This window comes from Streptopelia decaocto (genome assembly GCF_964273445.1).
Source record: "Streptopelia decaocto genome assembly, chromosome: 17".
NCBI classification, from domain to species: Eukaryota; Metazoa; Chordata; class Aves; order Columbiformes; family Columbidae; genus Streptopelia; species Streptopelia decaocto.
The window spans coordinates 2854464-2876399 of NC_138672.1; the positions used below are offsets into that span (position 1 = coordinate 2854464).

A 21936-nucleotide genomic window follows, 5' to 3' on the forward strand; every position below is an offset into this window, starting at 1 on the left:
GATGAGGTTTTCTTTATTAGATCCCTTTTGAAGCTCAGGTTGATATCTGGAGGCTTCAGAGCTTGTAGTTAATTGTAATAAATTGTGGTTGGAGGGGCAGCCTGTGCCCTGAGTGTTTGTGCTCTTGTGGTGGGCAGAGCATCCGCTGCACATGCAGATAAACCAGACCCAGATCTGAACTCCAGTGTCAGCCACACAGTCCTGGCTTCCCTGTGTCTTTCAAAAAGCAGATTTGATTTCAGGGCAATATCCAGGAGCTAAAATAAGAGAGAAGAGTCTAAAGTCTTTATCCTTAAAGATAAACACCAAATCAAAGGTATAATTTTAACTTTTGGTGCTGTTCCATAGAGGCTGAAGGAGAATGATAAGGAGTGTGGGCTCTTCCTTGGAATAGACGATGACAACTTATGTTTGGATACCTAATTTGAGTCTTAACCAGGTCAGCCTTAGAGTATATTGTTTGAACAAACAAACCCCAAGTCCTAAAAATGAAACGGTGAGGTCTGAATATTTGCTTTTGTTGAGAAAACCTCACGAGACGTGGCTGTGAACTCATGCTGAAGGTTTCAGGCTTTGTTTGCAAATGGTTGGTAATAAACTGCAGCATAATTGCTCCTCAGAGGCTTCACTTGGGTTCCTGCAGGGACGGACCATCTTGTGTGTTGCCCAAGAGCTCAACCATGGAAATCGTGTTTATGCATCAAGTCAAAATTCTGTCTCAAAGTGCTGTTGTCTTAAACACGGACGGAGCCTCGTGCTTTTAGATCAAAACGCTGATTGCTGGGTGAGTTGTGTAACTGTTGGGCCATCACATTCCCATAAAAGCCACGTTCATGCGGCTCGGCACCCACGGAATGCTTAGCGATCTGATCTTTCTTTTTCCCATCTGTAGCACCTACGTAATTGCTCATTTGCTCCCATTTGCTGTGGAGGTTGAAGATTTTAATGGCTTCTATTAAATCCTCCAAGCAGCAGGAGCTTGGGAGCAATCTACTGCAAAGTTAGGACTTAAAAAACCATAAAAATTGATCGCAAGTGGTTAATTTGGACTGTCCTGTCCTGATCTCCAGTCTCACCAGACTCATTTATTCATAGCGATACTTTGATATACAGATGAAATTAAACAAGGAGGTGGTGCAGCTGTGCTTTAACTCTTGTTACTGGTTTTACACCTCTTTTTAACAGCTGGAAAAGTGTGTGTGATTCTAGTCGAGTGCCTCAAGGGTCAGTACTGGGGCCTATATTATTCAATATATTCATCAATGATTTGGATGAGGGAATAGAGTGACTGTCAGCAGGTTTGCTGATGACACCAAGCTGGGAGGAGTGGTGACACTGGAAGCTGTGCTGCCATCAGAGACCTGGACAGGCTGGAGAGCTGGGCGGGGAAAAATGTAATGAAATAGAACAAGGGCAAGTGTAGAGTCTTGAATCTGGGCAGGAACAACCCCAGGGTCCAGTATAAGTTGGGGAATGACCTATTAGAGAGCAGCGTAGGGGAAAGGGACCTGGGGGTCCTGGGGACAGCAGGGTGACCATGAGCCAGCACTGGGCCCTTGTGGCCAGGAAGCCAATGGTACCTGGGGTGGGTTAGAAGGGGGTGGTCAGTAGGTCAGAGAGGTTCTCCTGCCCCTCTGCTCTGCCCTGGGGAGACCACACCTGGAATCTTGTGTCCAGTTGTGGCCCCTCAGTTCCAGCAGGACAGGGAACTGCTGCAGAGAGTCCAGCGCAGCCACCAAGATGCTGAAGGGAGTGGAGCATCTCCCGTGTGAGGAAAGGCTGAGGGAGCTGGGGCTCTGGAGCTGGACAAGAGGAGACTGAGGGGGGACTCATTCCTGGGGATCAAGATGGAAAGGGGGAGTGTCAGGAGGATGGAGCCAGGCTCTTCTGGGTGACAACCAGTGACGGGACAAGGGGCAATGGGTGCAAACTGGAACACAAGAGGCTCCACTTAAATTTGAGAAGCAACTTCCTGGTGAGGGTGGCAGAGCCTGGCCCAGGCTGCCCAGGGAGGTTGTGGAGTCTCCTTCTGTGCAGACATTCCAACCCGCCTGGACACCTTCCTGTGTAACCTCATCTGGGTGTTCCTGCTCCATGGGGGGATTGCACTGGATGAGCTTTCCAGGTCCCTTCTGATCCCTGACATTCTGGGATTCTGTGATGTTACAGAGCTGCAGGTCAGAGGGAACACCCTCCATACAGCAGTCGTGATGCTCTGTCAGCAAGTCCCAGTGCTTTCAGAAGGACGGTACAGCTCTTGTGTTGCTGTGATTTTGGGGAATCTCTGTCTACTTATCTGGGCAATGAGCTTTCCTATTGAGAAAGCGGAGATTGGAGGAGTTGTGAGTGAAATCACAGCTAAATTCTTTAAAGAGCAATGCCTTTGGCTTATTTCTGCAGCTTCCAGACCTTGTGCTCAAAATGGAATTTTCTAAGACAAATAAGTCTCCAAGGGCTGGGGGAAGTAGGATATATTTGTTTTCCAAAGAAATTCTTTCTTTGCAGAGAACTGATTTGTTTCTTGGCTCAGAGTGAGAGCCAGGACTTAGTTTGGCTCCCAAGCAGGAGTGATGGATTTTACCGCTCGGGTACCACCAGCCTCTCTTCCCTCCCCGCAGCGCTCAGCTTTCGGTCCTTTCGACCTAACAACTCCATCACTATAATTATTCTGAAAAATTTATGATACTGGGAAGTTTTATGATTGGGACAGCTGGGAAAGAATGTCATTGGAAAGATAGGAGTGTGATTAGTTCTCAAAGCAATGTTTGTATGTATCATTGCAGCAGCAAGAGGTTGAAGGCGCTAAATTGGAGATCATACGGTTATGACTTGTAGATTTGCTTGATTTCGAAGTCAGTGACTGTGCCACTTGATGTCGGAATTAGCAACAACATGTACCAAAAAAATGCTGCTTTTTATGTAAAGAAGAAATTGCTCTTTATCTCACATTTCCAGATCCCACTCCATATAGCCCTTTCTTTAAATAATGGCTAATCTTCCCTCCGCCCCAATGCAATGAGCACCTCCAGAATAACTCTCAGAAGGTCCCAACCACCACAGGAGATGTTGTTCAGGTGACAGTTCTGTAGCAGATGTAGCTCTATCTGATCGTCATTAATTAATCCCGTTAATTCAGTTTGGGGGTGCTGCCCGTTCACTGCGCTGGAAGCTCAGTCACCTTCAGGTTATTTCTAGCGCTTTCAAAGCAGCTTTGGGGGAATTGTTGCCCACTTTTGCACGTCTCTAAAATGGAAATAGTAAACACATATTCATCTGCACTTACCCCGTAAGCTGGGTGATCTAACGACTGCGTTGAACCAAAGCTGTTATATGAAGGAAAAGCTGGTTTTATTTATATAGCTTCACTTTTTCAGGAGTTTTCAGGTTATGAGGGAGCCTTGATTCAGGTTTGTCAGGCTCTAGTGGGGATTAGTAAAGTTGGCTTGGTAATTTCTCTGTTTTTCTACCTGCTTTGCCATTTACCTGTGTCGGGAAGGTGGTACCGCAAGCCGTGTGTCCTGCTCGGGGGTGGCTTTGGGTAGCGACACCACATTGCTCAGCAGCAGCCATGACCTTAATCCTGTTTTAACCAAAGGAAACAGCATCTCTTAGTGCGTTCAGGGCTCTCATTCATCCCAATGAGTCCATTAGAGATGGGTGCTGGGCAGCTGAGCACCTGAGCTGCATTTTCCTCGTCCTTTCTGAAACTGAAGTGGACTCTGGAGCTGTGTGGTTTGTCGCGGTCTGAAAATCAAGTGTCCCCTCTGTGTGCTCACAGTATCTTGTTTATTCTTCCTGATGCTGACAGGCAACATCCTATTGATGTGCTAAGCGTGGCTGGTGGAGAAAATATTGGCACACAGTGTCTGGTTCTCTATTAATTGTATTTTCTTCAGTCCCCTGACCTGAGCGCGGAGGACAGCCCGGGTTCCTGCTGACGCTTTAATCTGCGTTTGCTTCTTCCTGCGCGTTGGGTCTAATCTGGGCTCTGGCGGGCACGTGCGGAGCAGACACGTGCACGTCTTGCTGAAGGATTTTAATGTTATCAGTTGTGCTCTGGCGTTCGTGCGTTACAGCCACATGCTGGTGGCATTTCCCCGGGGGATGAACACCAGGGCTTGTTTTGGGAGCAGGAATTTTCCTGTGAGACCTCCTGCCAGAAAGGCCACGCTCCCTGCCTGCTGTGCCGGGTTATTTCAAGGAAGCACGTCTGCAGCCTCGCAGCCCCTCTCTCTGCTTTGCGGTCACTTATTTTTGACCGTTAGTAGCAAGGAAGAAATGGTGTTTGGAATTTGTGAAGCACAGCGCTGCTTGTGGAGGGGTTTAAAGCGTATTACGGGCACGAGCTGGGTAGGCAGTGCGGTAAGTGGCACTTTGGGGCAGCCCGTGACTTGCCTGGCTCGGAGCAGGTTCCCAGGCAATTCCAGGGGTGAAAATGGAGCCTGGTTCTTATTTCCAGTTCTTCCTCAAGCTGCTTGGTGCCATTTCTGCTCTCCCTCCAAAGGGCACTAATTAATCAGGCCTGTCCTAGGGAGTGATACACAGCAGAAAAGTGTTTTAGTTGATATATAAACTCTGCGCTTCTTGGGCAAATCTTTGAGTTCCAGTGCAAATTATTAGCAAATAATCTTTTAGGTGATTTGTCCTTGGTGGAGGAGTCGCTGTCCTGGGGCCAGGCGTTAATCCTGGCAGGGGAAACGCTCCATCCAGCTGCACCGTCGGACGGCTTTAGGCAAAGAACAGCTGTGTGTGCGGCTCCAGCGACGGGCCGTGCGTCCCCTCTCCGAGATGTCCGGGTGGCCTCTCCTCCTCCTCCTCTCCCCCAGAGCAGGTGGCATTCAGCACCATGTCAGCCCGATCGCTGGAGATTTACCTTTCCCTTCCTTGCTCCATGTGAGTGCTCTAGCATCAATGCGTATGTACGGCATTGCCGCAAGAAATCGTCCTTTGTGTTCCTCTCGCCAAATACGGAGCTGGTGAGGGGCTGGAGCACAAGTGTGATGGGAGCGGCTGAGGGACCTGGGGGGTTCAGCTGGAGAGCAGGAGCTGAGGGGAGACCTTCTGATCTCTGAACTGCCTGAAAGGAGCTTGGAGCCAGGGGGGGACGGGCTCTGCTCCCCAGGAACAAGCGCCAGGAGCAGAGGAAACGGCCTCAAGTTGCGCCAGGGGAGGTTGAGGTTGGATGTGGGGAATAATTTCTTCCCCAAAGGGCTGTGGGGCATTGGAACAGGCTGCCCAGGGCAGTGCTGGAGTCACCATCCCTGGAGGGTTGGACAGACAGAGATGAGGTTCTCAGGGACATGGGGTCGTGCCAGGGCTGGGTTATGGTTGGACTCAATCCTGAGGGTCTCTTCCAACCAAAATGATTCTATGATTCTGTGTAGCCCCTGTGAACCTGTGCCTGGTATTACAAGAATCACACAATCCCAGTTGATTTTTCTGCACTAGTGCTCTGACTGTTAACAGGGACGTAGCTCCTGGCTTCACTTTCTTTTCCTCTGTAGCTGTAGCGGCGCTGCTGCCCACCCCAGTGATCCCTGGCGCTCGATGAGCTGTCGGTGAGCGGGATATGCACTGCCTGGCCAGGCTCCGGCACACGGCATCCCTTGGCAACAGCCTGTGTTTGCGGGCGCCAGGAGCCACAAAGAAGCGGCCAAGAGAGAACCAGCTGTTGAAAAGTTTCACGTAGTAGCGTTGCTGGGGCAATGGTGGCCTAAAGCTGTAGGGAGTTGGGGAAAAATTAGGAAGAAGTGATATCTGTAGGAGGCTGCATGGGGGAATTGAGTTCAGGCACATCTGAATTTTCTTGGGATTTTAGTTTGCACCAATGGGTTCAACCACAAAGCTGCTCAGGATGCTGGAGCTGGAAGAATCAGCTTTGTAGTTGTGTATAAATGAAACATAAGGTGGCAGTCAATAGGAGGTCCCTTTCTGAGCAAGAAAAGTACTTTTGTTCTCAATTTGCAGGTCAGTGCTATGAAATCGAAGCATCTGTTGGAGATAGGTGGCTGTTGCACGTGTAGCTGGAAGATTGTATTATTGCCAATGCACAACACAGAGTGATGGTTTGCCAATAGAAGCAGTAATAATCTTCTGTTATTTATTCAAGGGGATCATACTGTAAAGTGAAAACAAATCCAGAGCCATCACATCAGATCCCTTGTATTTTATGGACATGCAAACGCATGAATGAGGAGATCCAGTTTCGGAAGAGGTCAAAGGGAGGCAATCCAGTCCGGAGCTAGTCCTGCCCATTTGAAATTGTGCTCTGAGCAGGAAATGCTTTACAGCACCTAACATGTCCTAACAAAGCCGCTGCTGGAGGCTTTCCCTGGAGAGCAGGGTGGATAACGCGGGGGCTGTTCCTCAGCGAAACGTCAGGGTCAGCACCAAGTGCCGGCCACAAGCAACAAAAGTAGGTACAATGGAAAAGCCTAAAAACAATGGGCTCCACTGGCAGGGATAAAACATACCATTCTTAAGGCATGTAATGAGGAAGAAGCAACAGTAAAGGAGAATTTGGAGAGGAAAGCTGAATGAGCTGTTTTCTGCTGTTGGGTTACACCGGCACAGATCTGTCACCGGGTCATTTGTACCAGTATAACCCAGAACCTGTCCCAAAGCATTCCAGCAGCTGGAGGGGATTTGTTTAGATGGAAGGAATGCGTTCGGCATAGCTTGGCCAAATGACACCTACGGTGGACTTGGCAGCTGTTAGCATGTATTTATAGGATGTAAACAGCAAGGGGAAAGAGGATGGAAATAGAGCAAACTGTGGGGGAACGGAAAAATGGGGTGAAAATGTGAAAAGGAAGATTTTACTGCTGTATGGCTTAGACTGCAAAGCATCCATCCAGGTGGAACGAACTGATTGCCTTACTTGATATTAGTTGAACAAAGCATTCGAAAGCAGAGGCTGTACTTTTGTCCTAATGAGAAGCAATCAGCCTCCGCTGCTGGTTCCTCTGTTCCTGAATGGTTCTGGAGAACAGAGGGATCCTTCTCTCGTTAGGGGATCACTGTTTATAAGATCAGATCAAATGTGCCACCTCTGCTCTCGCTCCTGTTGGTAGGCAGTAGCGATTGCTTCCGAAATGGGTATTTCCAACAATTACACCGAATCACAGAATCCCAGAATGTCAGGGGTTGGAAGGGCCCTGGAAAGCTCATCCAGTGCAATCCCCCCATGGAGCAGGAACACCCAGATGAGGTTACACAGGAAGGTGTCCAGGCGGGTTGGAATGTCTGCACAGAAGGAGACTCCACAACCCCCCTGGGCAGCCTGGGCCAGGCTCTGCCACCCTCACCAGGAAGAAGTTGCTTCTCAAATTTCAGTGGAACCTCCTGTGTTCCAGTTTGAACCCATTGCCCCTTGTCCTGTCACTGGTTGTCACCCAGAAGAGCCTGGCTCCATCCTCCTGACACCCCCCCTTTCCATATTGATCCCCAGGAATGAGTCCCCCCTCAGTGTCCTCTTGTCCAGCTCCAGAGCCCCAGCTCCCTCAGCCTTTCCTCACACGGGAGATGCTCCACTCCCTGCAGCATCTTGGTGGCTGCGCTGGACTCTCTGCAGCAGTTCCCTGTCTTGCTGGAACTGAGGGGCCACAACTGGACACAATATTCCAGGTGTGGTCTCCCCAGGGCAGAGTAGAGGGAAAGGAGCTTCCTGAATGCAGGGCTGCACCCCCATTTCTCATGTTTAGTAGCCACTGACAGCCGGTCCCTTTGATTCATCCGGTGCACGTTTAAATCCATTTGTGACTTAACCTCTTCAGCACGTGTAACAGTGGGTTTCCCAGTTCTCATGTCACATACACGCGTCTGTGTGTGAATTCTTTCCTTTAAATTGCACTTTCCGCATGGTGCTTTGGCTGGCCCTGTGTGTCTCCCGTCAGTCGTGATCTGCCCCAGTTGGAAATCCAAGTCTAGTTTGTTCTTACGTGAAGTCGTTTCCATATTCTGCTCATCTTTTTCGCTTCTCTCTGTCATTTTCTAGTTCTGCTATTTTATTTTTGGTTTAATTTTAGTGAGAAGTCTGAGCTTGCTTGCAGTTTTCAAAATGCTGGTGCACTGTGGATGTATGTGCTTATATTTACTCTTTTATTGTGGTTCCTTTGACTTGCCTGTTGAATTTCCACTGAACGCTAGGTTAATATTTTTCAGAGGAGACCCACAGTGGTTCCAGAATCCCTGTGTGCGCAGGGACAGGAGCTCATTGCTACATCTGTTTCTCTCTTGTCCCATCAGCCCTGAGGTTCGTCTGTTGTTCATCACTTGACTCCGTCATTGCTCCGAGTTCCTTCTGCGCTTCTTGAAATCAAGGAATGCACGAAACATCCTGGAGGAATTTGTATTATCCCCAAATGTTGCATCCTCACCTGCCCCTTTCCTGGGTCTGTGTGCAGGCGAAACTTCCGCCTTCTCATCCCTCTTTGTCTCTTCTCGCTCTTTGTTTTCCATCTTCAAATCCATTATTAATCCACGCGGTGACCCATCCCGTGGCCCCAGCTGGCTGAGTTCCTCTGAAGAACCCCTGGAAAAGACACTTGTGGAAAGGTCCCTCCAATCCAGCTGTTCTTGGCTGCTTTGGAAGAGCCCTGGTTGTTTTCTGATGCATTGCTCCCCTAAAGGCTTTTCCCTCACATATCCCTGGCTCAGTTCTTGGCTGTTTTCATATCGCTGCCTTTCATAACGAGGTCCGGCTGGGTGGGCTGTGTTTCCTGCCATCCTTAGGGGGTTTATTTGAAGATTTCTGCATTCATACTGTTTGTTTCTGGCATTGAGGCTTGTTTAGCAATGTCCAACCAGCGCACACCGTGGTTCCCATCAACGCTGCTATTCATCTCTTTGTGTTCTTTCAATGACCATTTGCCTGATACAGTTTCTTTTGTCCTTTCCTTGGCACAGAGGATGCTCCCAAGTGGGAGTTATCAGGGCGCTGACTGAAGCCGGCATCCCCATAGACATGATCGGAGGAACATCCATCGGTGCTTTTATGGCCGCCTTGTACGCCGAAGAACGCAACTACAACCAGATGCGCATCAAAGCCCAGCAGTGGTGCATGGTAAGCGATGGAAATGTTGCTCTTCCCTCCTCAGATGGGTGTGGGAGCTTCACCACCAGCCCGGGTGGGCAGTGGGGCACGAGCAGCGCCCAGGGACGTGCAGCCGTCTGTCCTTCCCTGTCTGTGTGACAAAAAGGGCAGGGAGGGAACTGGGGACGCTGCTCCCAGCCGCGCTGGCAGGAGTCGAGTCCTTGTCTCTGCACCAACTCCCGCAGTGTAAATGCGGAGTGATGTTGTTCAGGTGTGTTAGCCTGTGTTTGTCTTCGTTTTATCTTCTCTTTCTGTGTGCTGGGATCTGTTTCCTTTCCGACTCTCAACAAATGCGTTTCTCTTTTGTGTAATTTTCTCTCTTTCGTTCTCACATGCTGTCATTTTTCAGTGGAACTAATTGACAGAGGTAATCCTTCTCTAAACTAAATACCAAATGTGTAATTTATGGTGTAGCCTGAGGATTCTGCAGTGGTGGTACTCTGTGTCAGGAGAAATTTTTAACTTTAAATATTTAATGCAAGCAAACTCATATTTTCATAGTTAAACCAAGATTTGGGAAGGTTGTTTTAAATAGTGATTTCTTTGGGTGAAATTATTTATTGATAAGATGTTGATGAAAAATTGTGCTAGCACCAGATTACACTGATTCAAATTGACTAAAGATGAAGATTAACGTTATTTGTGAAGTTTGCTCGTTACAGCTTTGTATTGTTCATATAAAAACCACATTTTCATGGTGGTTTTATTGTTGAAAGGGAAGCAACATGGGGAATTCTCTAAATTAGATGAAGCTCTGGGTCTGCTTACATCAGGAGTTTTAGGGGGCGATAGGAGTCCGTAGTTGGCACATACATCCCGCTTACCTTTCCCAAGTGTCTTCTAACCTGCCGTGGCTTTGAGATGAAATCTAGTGTATTTTGGTGAGACACCACTGACTTTGCAATCTGGATAATCTGGGGTGTTAAAATATATCAACATCCTGGCAAGTTTGTACTGTCCTGGTGGGCATAGGACCCTGGGACTCTGTTTCCCCTCCCTGTCACCGTTTGCTGTGTGGATTTTGTGCCCTCTATTTAAGAATCACCTGTGCCTGGGTTGGGAAGCACCTGGGACACAAACTGTTTATGACACGGAGCCGTTTGCTGCATTTGCAAAGGTGCAGGAGGCTTGAGATTAAGCCCGTAAACCCAACTGTACTGAATCATGTCTGACATCTGTTTAACCTTGCACTCTCTATTTGCCACACTGGTCGCTGCCAATGGTCCCCGAGCAGGGCGAGCACAGGCGATGCCTCCCCGTGGGGTTTCTTGGCCTCGGGCAATCTGCTCTTCTTAGGCTGGAGCGATGGAATTTTCCTCCATGCAATTGTGCAGAGGATTATCTCCTCTTGTTCGTTGACTTGTCAGATCTCCGCTGTGCAGGGGGCGACGCAGAGCTGGAAATGCTGGTTTTAGGCTTCTCAGGGCTGTGCTCCCATTAAAATCGGCTTCATTTCCAGTGTCGAGCTCGCCAGCCTAATCTGGAATCACACTTGCTTTTACCAGGAATAAAGATGAAAAGATATGGAATCTCTTGGCTAACTTTTGGACACAAATTGCAAAGCTGAGAGAATGTTTCGCAAAGGGAAAGGCAGGTTTTGGCCCAGCCTCGCGCTGCTTGAGGTGTTGGTACCTTGAAGTCTGCAAATGAGGAGCTCTGTTAGAGCAAATGTTTCATCTTATTAATGAAGAATGGATTTACTTGAGGTTTTTCCTGATTGTTCTGACAAGCTTGCCAGGTCCACATCCAAACCAGAAATTGTTCAAGGGTTTGCGAATGAAAAAAGAAAAGGCTGCTCTGTTTGAGCCCTTTTCACTGCTACCAGCACCGTCCAGCAAAATCGTTGCATTGTAAATTGAAGAAAGCCATGAAAACCCTCTCTCCAAGTTCAGATCACAGCTAATGCACAAAGTAGCTTCAGGGATTATAAATCGTTTTAACTGTGGCTCTTCTGAGTTATTTTCTCTTGTGTTGAAGCAACTGTAGACAGAGCAAGGAGAGTGGCTTCTCTCTGTGTGTAATAGAATCATCATAGAATCACAGAATGGTTTGTGTTGAAGGGACCTCCCCAGCTCCCCAGTGCCCCCCCTGCCATGAGCAGGGACATCTTCACCAGCTCAGGGTGCTCAGAGCCCCGTCCAGCCTGGCCTGGGATGTCTCCAGGGATGGTTCATCCACCACCTCTCTGGCCAACCTGGGCCAGGCTCTCACCACTCTCAGGGACAACAATTTCCTCGTTATGTCCACCCTGAATCTCCCCTCCTTTAGTTTAAAACCATCACGCCTTGTCCTATTGCAACAGACCCCGTTAAAAAGTCTGTCCCCATCTTTCAACAAGGAGGTTTTTTGGGGAGTCATAGAAGATCCACCCGAAGGGACTGAGCGTGAGCAAGGTGACAAATCCATCAGATAAGCTCCAGGTTCCCAGTGCTGGGTGGCTGCCGGGCAGGGGGTGCTCTGGGGAGCCTCTCTGTTAAGTCTCTTTGTTAAGCCAACGCTGTTCCAAAAGGCCTGAACTCTCCCTGCTCCAGGAGCTGCTGATTCTGCTCCTCCAAAGCCTCTGAGCTTTCGCTGCTCCAGGTTACTGCTGAGTGCTCTTTGTGCAAAACCTCACAGCCTGGCTCTTTTAGCCTCTGGGGCTTTTTGAAATGGCTTCGTTGTGATGGATTAGATAACTCTGTGCTTTGTTTTGTTTTGTTAAATTTTTATCCATCAGAATGAATGCTGCTTTTGTCCTGCAGTTATTTCTCTTTTGGTATTTTTAGAAATTGCTATATCTCTAGTTGTACACGTGAGGCTGGGAGAAGGGATATTTTTAAAGGGATGTGTTTTCTGAACCTAATGAAGCACCAAAGCAATAAATTACTCTTTTGTCAAAACACAGAGGGGTATGAAAATTACCAGTCAGGCTAGTCACTATATACTGATGTATTGCCTCTGTGTGTCCTGTACCATGTTGAGCCACCAGAACGAACAAACAAAAGCTTTCATGTTTCAAGTGAGAATTCGTGAGCAGTGGATGGGTAACTGTGATAACTCCTAAGAGCACCGGGGTGATGCCGTGCGGCCGCTGTGCTGCTGGGACCCCAAGCTGCGTCGTCCTCGGAGCTGCCGCCGTTGGCCCTTGTGCTGTTGGTTTGTAGGGAAATGTGAAGCGGAGCAGAGCTCGGGAAGCTCTGGCTGCCTTTGCAGAGGGTGATCTTTAGTGTCATTTATCTGCAGACTGGTAGGTGGTAGCAGCTGTTCTTGGGAGCTTGGAGACTATTGGCCATCAGTGTCTGCTAACAGGGCATGTCCCAGTTATGAGGAATGGGAATATTAAGAAATAACCATTAATTAGAAGTATTTTGGTCATGTACAAGATTACCGCAAGCATTAATTGCAGGGAAAATGTAGTGGCTCAGCATCACAAAGATCATTTGCAACAGGGACAACCCGATGTTTGGTGCTGAGCTGGAGAGATTTTTCTTCATTATTGAATAAAGGACTTTTCGTAAATGCCTCTTTCCCCGATTTAATCATTCTAAGTAACGTCAGAGACCAAATCCCTATTTTAAGTCCAAAGCTAATTCCATCTCACTCTGGAGCTGTGGGTAGCGTGTCTGTAGTTGGGTCGGCACGCTGTCCTCACCCCAGCAGAGCCGAAAATGAGGAGGAGAACCAAGGCAACAGGTTCATCACTGGTTTTGTGCTCAGGCTTTTACGTTCTCCCAAGTTTCCTGTTTATGTACTTGTTTTTGAGGATCTTTTTCTATACTTGGACTTGTATTTTCTGGGCAGATTCTTAATATAGATCTAAAATCAGCTGGACATGACCATGTAGGCTAATCCTGCTCTTCTTTAAATCATGGCTGAGTGAAGCGAGGGCCAGATGTTGATCCCAGATCCTGCTGTTGTGCCGCAGGTCTCTGCTGGGCACGAAGCCTCTTCATTGCCAGCTGTTTGTTCAATTATAGAATGTGGAGATATAAGATATTTCATCTAATAGAAACATTCCATCCAGTGAAGCTCTATTTAATTGGGGTTTTTTTGGCCTTCTGTTGCATTTTGAGTATGATGTAATACATCAGGCATTGAATTTTGTTAGGATTTATTAGCGTGGTTATGGGACAAATAGTGCCATATAGTTTAGGTATTTTCATGATTTTATGTTGTATGTTTGTCCACACATGTAATGCACTAGAAATGGGGAAAAAAATACCATGAAAGCTTAATTACAGTATAGGTGTGTTTAGAAGAGACACCCTTGGCAGTGTGACATCTGATATAATACGTGTCTGTAGTGCTGTAGGAAACCTCCTGTGATTTGGTTTATGGAGCTCACGGTGAGCACCCTTAGCAGGATCTGAATGCTGGTACCGAACACAACTCACACCGGCTATGAAAAATAATGGGTACCGATACGTCGAAAATGTTTTTAAAGCTGTTGGAGATTGTGTTTAAGATTGGAAGAGAGATGAGGTGTGATCCACAAATGAGAGATATATAAAGATATAGATTCCTGTATTGGAATTGGGGAAAAAGGGGGTTTGGGGGCTACCGAAGGGATTTTGGGGTAAAAAAGGGGGTTTTGGGGATTATCAAAGGGATTTTGGGGTGAAAATGGGTTTTGGGGTTACCAAAGGGATTTTGGGGTAAAAAAGGGGGTTTGGGGGTTACTGAAGGGATTTTGGGGTAAAAAAGGGGTTATGGGGTTACTGAAGGGATTTGGGGATAGAAAGGGGGGTTTTGGGGTTACTGAAGGGATTTGGGGGTAAAAAAGGGGGTTTTGGGGTTACCGAAGGGATTTTGGGGTAAAAAAGGGGTTTTGGGGTTATCAAAGCTGTAGCTTTGATTTCTTTCCCTGCTGGTGAAGCCCGTGTACACTGTGCAATGGATGATGAAGAGGGACATAACTCATCATATCTGTTATCAAAAAAGAAACATCAAGAGTTGTATGATTCACGTATATTTGTTAAGGCAGAAGCCCGTGCCCATGTGCGCTGCTCTAGAGGGACACTGACTTATGGGCGGAAGCAAAGCAGTGCAAATATATATATATATATATATATATATTCTTCCATAGCCTTATTGCAAACTGGCTAATAGTTTGGTGCTTTTTGTTTTAAATTTATGATACTGTACAAGGAGTTACTGGTTGTGGGTTTTGTAGCTGTATTTCTGTCCCCTTGACTCCTTTTTTACCTGCCAAAGCAATGCTCCAACCTGTTGGCTGTAGAATCTGGAGTATGATAGATACATGAATGCAGACATTAGTGTGGATTCTTGCATATATTTATCTTAAAAATGCCTCTATTTTTCTTTTTAGGTCGTGAACTCACTGTTTAAGAACTTTCTAGACTTGACATATCCGATAACCTCTATGTTTTCTGGAGCGGCTTTTAACAAAAGTGTCAACAACGTCTTCAAAGACAAGCAGATCGAGGTGGGTTGTTTGTTCACATTGTGTACAGTAAACGATGCCGCTGTGTTCAGTTGTAGCAGAAACAGCTTTCCCCTGTGCTAATATGAGATATGAGGCTGTGGGATGACTGAAAACATGGTAAAACTGTGAATGTGATGTTACGTCAATATAGGAAGGAGCCTATTCTTTCATTGTGGTGGGTTTAGAAACACAAGGAGTAGATTATTTGTAGCTACTTCTGTTTGACAAAGGGATCCTGTTGTCTGAGAGCAGAAGTTAAAATTGTGTCACTGAAGTAGAATCGAGAAGGTTTTATCATTATTTTTCTGCAAACCAGGTCTAAGAGGCCCTTAGGGCACACCAGGAGAAGGTCTTGAGGAGGGCAGCAATGGGTTTGGCTTCTCTAACTTTTATTTTTGAAGCTAGAGTGAGTTTTTATGAACAGCCTATTGAAAACTGCAATAGTGTCCAAGCGTATTGTTTCCAGGTTTGCACACAGTGACCTTCAGTAATCACTGGATGTTGTGTGGTCTACCTGAGCTGATGGCCCTGTTCCGAATCTCCTCCACCCCTTGGCAATGGCAATTTATAAAGCACATTATCAGTGGTTGTCTTAGGGAGTTTTGGGGTGATTTTTAATCTTACTTCATTTGCAGTTTTAACCAAATTATTCCTGTGTTTGGAGTCCTCGTGATGAAAGATGATGTAGGAACTTAACACTATATATAGTTTAGTGTATTTATTAAAAATAATCCAAAACATTCCCTACTTAAATGCAAGTAGGAAAGTGATTAATCATCACGTGGCTTAAAATAGCATTTTGCTGTGAAGAGAACAGGATGGGGCTGAGAACAAACAGGTTTTTGGGTGATAAGTCCTTCTGAGACGGGAATTGTTTTTGTTATTTGGGCAGCACCAGCCCCACTCTGAGCTCTTTAATCCTGCATATCCCTCCTGAAGCGTTCCCGCTCCTATCTGGTTCCAGCAGTGCCTGATGGAAGACGTGTGATTGTCCGATGACTAAACCAGCTCCTCTGCTGCCTTTGATGTACCTGAGGAGCTGCCTTACGCAAAGCACCGAGACCTTCTCAGGGGTGCAAAGCTCAGTCTTATCTCGGTTAACTTGGTGTGAATTGTGGGCGTCACACTGCAGGATGATGCTGAGCTGGGCTTTGAGAAGGAGTGAGTGACAAAATAGGATAAAATATCCTCTGAGTTTAGAATCATAGAATTGTTTTGGTTGGAAAAGACCTTCAAGATCATCGAGTCCAACTATTAACCCAACACTACTCCTTGTCCCTGAGAACCTCATCTAAACGCCTTTTAAACCCCTCCAGGGATGGTGACTCCAGCACTGCCCTGGGCAGCCTGTTCCAATGCCCCACAGCCCTTTGGGGAAGAAATTGTTCCCCAGATCCAACCTCAACCTCCCCTGGTGCAACTTGAGGCCGTTTCCTCTCATCTTGTCGCTTGCTCCTTGGGCTTCCCCTCCTCTATCTATCCCTGCCTTAGATTTCAGCAGTCAGTGTATCGTACTCTTTAAGATGCAGTAGGTTCCTTCCTTATGATTTCTGACAGCTGTAGTTGTATGATCTGTTCTAACCTTGCAGTCACAGGAAGGTTGTGACCAAGAGAAACCCAGTTCTGAGGCACAGAACAGCGTCATATTTCTGTGCGCTGCGTGTCGCAGGCTGAACCCCTCGGTCTCCTCACGTTGGAAGGCTTCCATCAGATAAATAAGGAGAAACGTTGCGTAGCTCTGCAAGGAAAGAGGCAGTTACTCCTTCATTGCAATTTGTGTTACCAGCACAGGTTACCCAGTCGTTATCACTAGACAGATGGAAACTGAAAGGTGACTTAGAAAGCAGCAGAAGCTGAACTAGGACACATTAAGCCTCAAACAAATGTTTTCCTAAAGCATTATTTCAAACCATCCAAACTGCAAATATCCATCTCTTCTCAGTAGTTTGAATGTTTTTGAAGCGGGGAGGGTAGCAATGATTTCCAAGTGGAAATACGTACCGACAAGAGTTAATTACAGTCTTACAAACGTATTATAGATTGAGTTTGGATGCTTGGCTACAGCTGCCTCTGCCGGGAGGATGCACAGTGATGGCATGAACTGAGGAAGGGCTGGGCCTGGTCCTCCTCTTCCATGGCTGGGAGGTGACACCCCTGCCCTCCTGCTTCTGCATCAGGCCAGGGAGCAGGAGCGCTTACGTTGAACTGTTACTTCTGACATTGAAAGAGAGGTTTCCATTTCTTTTTATTCCTAAATTTGCTCTCTGACAACCCGCGTAACATGGGAGTCTCGTGATTCCCAGCAGTGCTGTTTGTGGGGTAACCCTGGTTACCGGCACCCCCGAGATTGCTGCGGCAGCTGTCAGCCCAAGGCGCTCCACGGGAGATCGGCCTGCGCAGGTTCTCCAGGAAAGCACCAGAAACCCAGAGCAGCGTGCTTGAAAGATGTCTATCAAGAAATACAATTATTACTCCTCTGAAATTAATCATCTTTCTGGGAGAGCACCAGCCTCTGGAATTTTTATCCCCAGTGCCAGAAGCACAAAATGCTCTTGCAAGTTATCGCAGCTGGAGGTTCAAGTGTGAGGAATCGGAAAAGACTGTTATCAGGTTCTGTTTCGGACTTGAATAATGCTGTGTCCCCAAAATTCATGAAACGATACCTGAGAAATGCAATCTTTATGACTGCGTGATAGGTCGTGGTTTAGTTTCCTTTGTGCATGTGTTTGCATGAATATGAAAGGAATTGTCAAGTGGAATTCTCTCCCCATTCCCTTAGTTTTGCTTAAAATGTGGTTGATGCACCGAGATGTGCAATCGTCAGAATATCTTTAGCGGGGAGAGGCACCCCTAATACTCTCATAGTCACACTTTATTCATCCACCCTCCTGTGGCATTTATACCAGATGGGTTGTAATACTTGTGCAGCATCTGTTAGTCCTCCCCAATTCCACCATCTTTGCAGAGCTGCTTAAGAGATTAAACTCACTAGAAAATAACCTTATTTGTGGCTGTTTACATTCCAGTATAAGTTGGGGAATGAGCTGTTGGAGAGCAGTGTAGGGGAAAGGGACCTGGGGGTCCTGGGGACAGCAGGGTGACCATGAGCCAGCACTGGGCCCTTGTGGCCAGGAAGCCAATGGTACCTGGGGTGGGTTAGAAGGGGGTGGTCAGTAGGTCAGAGAGGTTCTCCTGCCCCTCTGCTCTGCCCTGGGGAGACCACACCTGGAATATTGTGTCCAGTTGTGGCCCCTCAGTTCCAGCAGGACAGGGAACTGCTGGAGAGAGTCCAGCGCAGCCACCAAGATGCTGAAGGGAGTGGAGCATCTCCCGTGTGAGGAAAGGCTGAGGGAGCTGGGGCTCTGGAGCTGGACAAGAGGACACTGAGGGGGGACTCGTTCCTGGGGATCAATATGGAAAGGGGGAGTGTCAGGAGGATGGAGCCAGGCTCTTCTGGGTGACAACCAGTGACAGGACAAGGGGCAATGGGTACAAACTGGGACACAGGAGGTTCCACTTAAATTTGAGAAGTAACTTCTTCCTGGTGAGGGTGGCAGAGCCTGGCCCAGGCTGCCCAGGGAGGTTGTGGAGTCTCCTTCTGTGCAGACATTCCAACCCGCCTGGACACCTTCCTGTGTAACCTCATCTGGGTGTTCCTGCTCCATGGGGGGATTGCACTGGATGAGCTTTCCAGGGCCCTTCAACCCCCGACATTCTGGGATTCTGTGATATCAGAAAGAAGGTGAACTCCTGGCTGAGCGATGAGGTTGCTGTGCTGCTCTGTAGGCTGGACAGTCTTCTGGAATAAGTATTTCTTGCTATTAAAAAAGGAAATAAGGATTTTTGTCTTCCTTGGCTTTGTGTGAAATGTTTGCATAAGAAGCAAATTTGTGAACTTAAACACAGGGCTGATGGGTTTTGCTCCATCCCTGCAGACATTTGTGTCTATTGGTAAGATACATAGGTTGTTACTTTAGTTTGTGTTACAGTTTTAGTAAAACTGGTCTCTCCTGTGTTGCAGGATCTGTGGATTCCTTACTTCACTATCACAACTGACATCACGGCCTCGGCAATGAGGGTCCACACGGACGGTGAGTGTGCAAGAAGCCTTCTTGGGTGGCAGGTCGTAAATTGTGATGTGAGGCTTCGGTATCAGCCCTTGTTCCTGGAATATTCCTCCCCTTTGAATTTGTCTTTCCTTTCGTTTCTCCCTTCTGTGTTTGCACCAAACTGTGGTGGCACACAGATAAAACAAGGAACAGAGCTGTTGGGAAGAAATTAAATGAGAAGCTTTATTCACTGTTTAGAGGGAAAACAGGTCCATTGACACCATTCTGTTTCCTTAAAACATCCTGTGAAGCGCAGATGTTTTAGCCATAAATCAGAACTAATACAACCAAAACGCTTTAAGATTCCGATTCCCATAAATGGAGCTGTTTTGCCAATAAGGGGACTCCTGTGCCTGAAGCAGAGGCTGGGTTCGGTTCTTAATTGTGTCCAGTCCTCGTTATATTTCTGCTGGAAAACTGTAACGTGCCTCAGTGACTGAAGGGAGGAGCAGGATCCGAACTGTCCGCCCCACAGCCTCGTGGGACACTTTGTTTTTGTCACTTTGGGGTAATGGTGACTTGGGCTTCGGCAACGACAGCACGAACCTCCCGGCTGCCCCAATATTGGCTTGGGTGGCTGAGGCCTTTGCAGCGTCCCTGATATTTGGCTTTGATGCAGGTAGGACTGTTCCTGTGCCAGTTGAGGTCAGGAAACTCACTCCAGCTGCTTGTCCATGTGGAATGTAAGGACAGAAATCAGCTGGAGAATGGTTGTGGTCATCTCCAGAATCCACTGAGAGGAGAGGAAGGAGGTTCCCAGCTGCTGCAATTACCCATCTTGGTTTCATCCGTGGGGCGTAACACAAGAAGTCAGCGTTTTTCTTGGGTGGAAGTTCCAACTCAACTCAAACTATTAATAATAAACCCCAAAGTATCAACCTGTGCTAAACAGTAGGAGTGCTTAGGTTAAAATTAGACCTGTTATCTATTTTAAAAAGAAAAGAAAAAAATCAATTCCTCATTTGCTGGAAAGAGTTGCCATTTGGGGCACTGAGTATTTAATTATTGAGAAGTGAGCTAATACTGCAAGTGTTATTTATTTTTGATATTTTCAAGATTCACTTCTCACACAAGACCCTCGGCCTCTTTGGAAATGAGTTGTATTCCCATTTCAGCTGATGCAAATGTTAAGAGAGAGAAATCCGTAAATAAAAGCCTTAAAGCAGAATGTTTTACAGGAAACAGATCCAATCCATTTCTACTTGATTAAAATTTCTGTTTAAAACAGTTTAAAAGATTATACTTTCTTCCTTCAAGCACTATTAACAGAAATGTCCTAAGAAGATATAAGGTCACTGGTTTTACAAGTGAAAATGGCTTTAGCTGCGCTTCAGTCTGCTCCTTCTTTCTCTCCCTTTTCCTGTCCTCATCAGTGTGAGCACAAAGCACTAAAGCCGATCCCCACACTCAGCCATATGTTGAAATCTCCTAGAAGGCCATAAAAATGAGGGATGGGTTTAAAACTCTGGTTTCTAAGGCCTGATAGTATGTCTGAATAGCGCTGCTTTTTTTTTTCTCCCAGCCAGGATTACGTTATAGAATATAATAAACTGCTTTAATAACTTTCTAAGGGTAATCTCAGGAGAGCCTCTAGCTCCTGGTTATTTTAATGAGTGCGAAAGCCTGCCCCACCTGTGTGGCAGTAATTAACGCTGTTGCCATCCCCCCCTTCTCATTCCCGCAGGCTCACTGTGGAGGTACATCCGTGCCAGCATGTCCCTGTCGGGGTACATGCCCCCTCTCTGTGACCCCAAGGACGGGCATCTCTTGATGGATGGAGGTTATATCAACAACCTACCGGGTAGGTGCGTGGGTTGGTTGGGAAAAAGTGCAGGTTGGCCAGAGAGGTGGTGGATGAACCATCCCTGGAGACATCCCAGGCCAGGCTGGACGGGGCTCTGAGCAACCTGAGCTGGTGAAGATGTCCCTGCTCATGGCAGGGGGGTCACTGGGGGAGCTGGGGAGGTCCCTTCAACACAAACTGTTCCGTGGTTCTACTGAGAACACAGCCCATCAAATGACCTGCCAAACTTTGTCCTTTTTGGTTTTGGTCAAGCAAAAATGGAAGCAAGGAGAAATATTGCAGACACCCTTAATCTCATGATGGTTACCAGGACTCATCGTTCTCAGTTTTCTAAGTGTTTCTTTTATCATGGCTTTGTTAAGACTATTTTTTGTTACGAAGTATTTCCTAATAGATATTCTGAACATATAATTCCAAGCTAATTTTGAATTTATTGTAGTGTTCACTGAAAGGAAAGAGCAGAAATTAAACTGCAAACTTATATTCCATCTTTGAGTTTCTGTTCAAAAAGTATCAGCTGAATAAGAAATAATTTTGAGAAAGCAGCAGAATTAACTCTTTGTTGCTCACACTGGTGTCACCCAGAGGGTTCGGCTGCACGACATCGGTGTCTCAGAGTGGAATCCTGGTTTTCTAAGGAGTGATGTGGAGTTTGGGGTGTTCTGAGAACTGAACCCTAAGGGGTCCAAGGCATGTGAATTCACTTGTGTAGGTTTGCGATGTGTGTTATGTCAGGGTTGTCCTTGGAAAGCACTGGAAGGTGGGTGGCTCAGGAGGGTGGCCAAGATAGGAGATACGTGATGTCATTGCAGTTTGGGACTATAATTGTGTACAAATAAAGAGGGAGGAATCTAAGTTAGAGACTCCATATCTGAGCAACCCAAGTCATTTACATGTTCCAGACAAACCTAGATTATATTTTTTCATCAGGTCCGTATTTGCCTGGAATGAAAATAACACAAAATAGACCCCCCCCCCACCAAAATCTGTCTCTGACATTCTCTGTTTGTGTCTGTAAGCAAAAATATGAATTGCAAACCAAGGCAGCTTTTCCAACCGTGCATACTGGAGAGGGCAAAGAGCACGCACAGATGACTCTGGGTAGCAAAGATACAGTAGACTGAATGAGCCCAGGAATATAAATCCAAGTTACAGAACAGATCTTATTTAAATAAGTGTCTAAATTAAGCAGCTAAATTGCCTCTTCAGAGCTGTGGTTCTCCTACACATCACTATTTTGGAAACTGCAACTATCTTGGACTCTGGGGGTGTGGAAAAATATAAATTCATTCTGTGAGGTTCATGTCCTTCTCTTCCCTCCCTGGGCGCTTCCCTAAATCCTCACCCGTATCCAAAGGCTGCAGCCGGTCCTTTCACTGACCTTGAACCAGAAAGTGTTGCCTCATTTCTTTCCCACTTCCAAATATGAATATTTCTCTTGGATACCAAAGTTCTTCTTAGGCTGAAATGCTCCCAGCCCCTCGGTGTTGTCTGGTCCTGAGCT

At 46.8% G+C, this 21936-nt stretch overlaps 1 protein-coding gene across 5 annotated transcripts in view; it reads left to right on the forward strand.

Moving 5' to 3' along the window:
* PNPLA7 (patatin like domain 7, lysophospholipase) overlaps window positions 1-21936 on the forward strand; it is a 122389-nt gene that overhangs the window by 86466 nt on the left and 13987 nt on the right. For all 5 annotated transcript variants that reach the window (XM_082067692.1, XM_082067688.1, XM_082067689.1 and 2 more), the window contains exons 27-30: window positions 8908-9064; window positions 14403-14519; window positions 18541-18610; window positions 20313-20429. In XM_082067692.1, coding sequence (XP_081923818.1) covers window positions 8908-9064; window positions 14403-14519; window positions 18541-18610; window positions 20313-20429 — 461 coding nt within the window. The remainder of the gene's footprint in view (window positions 1-8907; window positions 9065-14402; window positions 14520-18540; window positions 18611-20312; window positions 20430-21936) is intronic.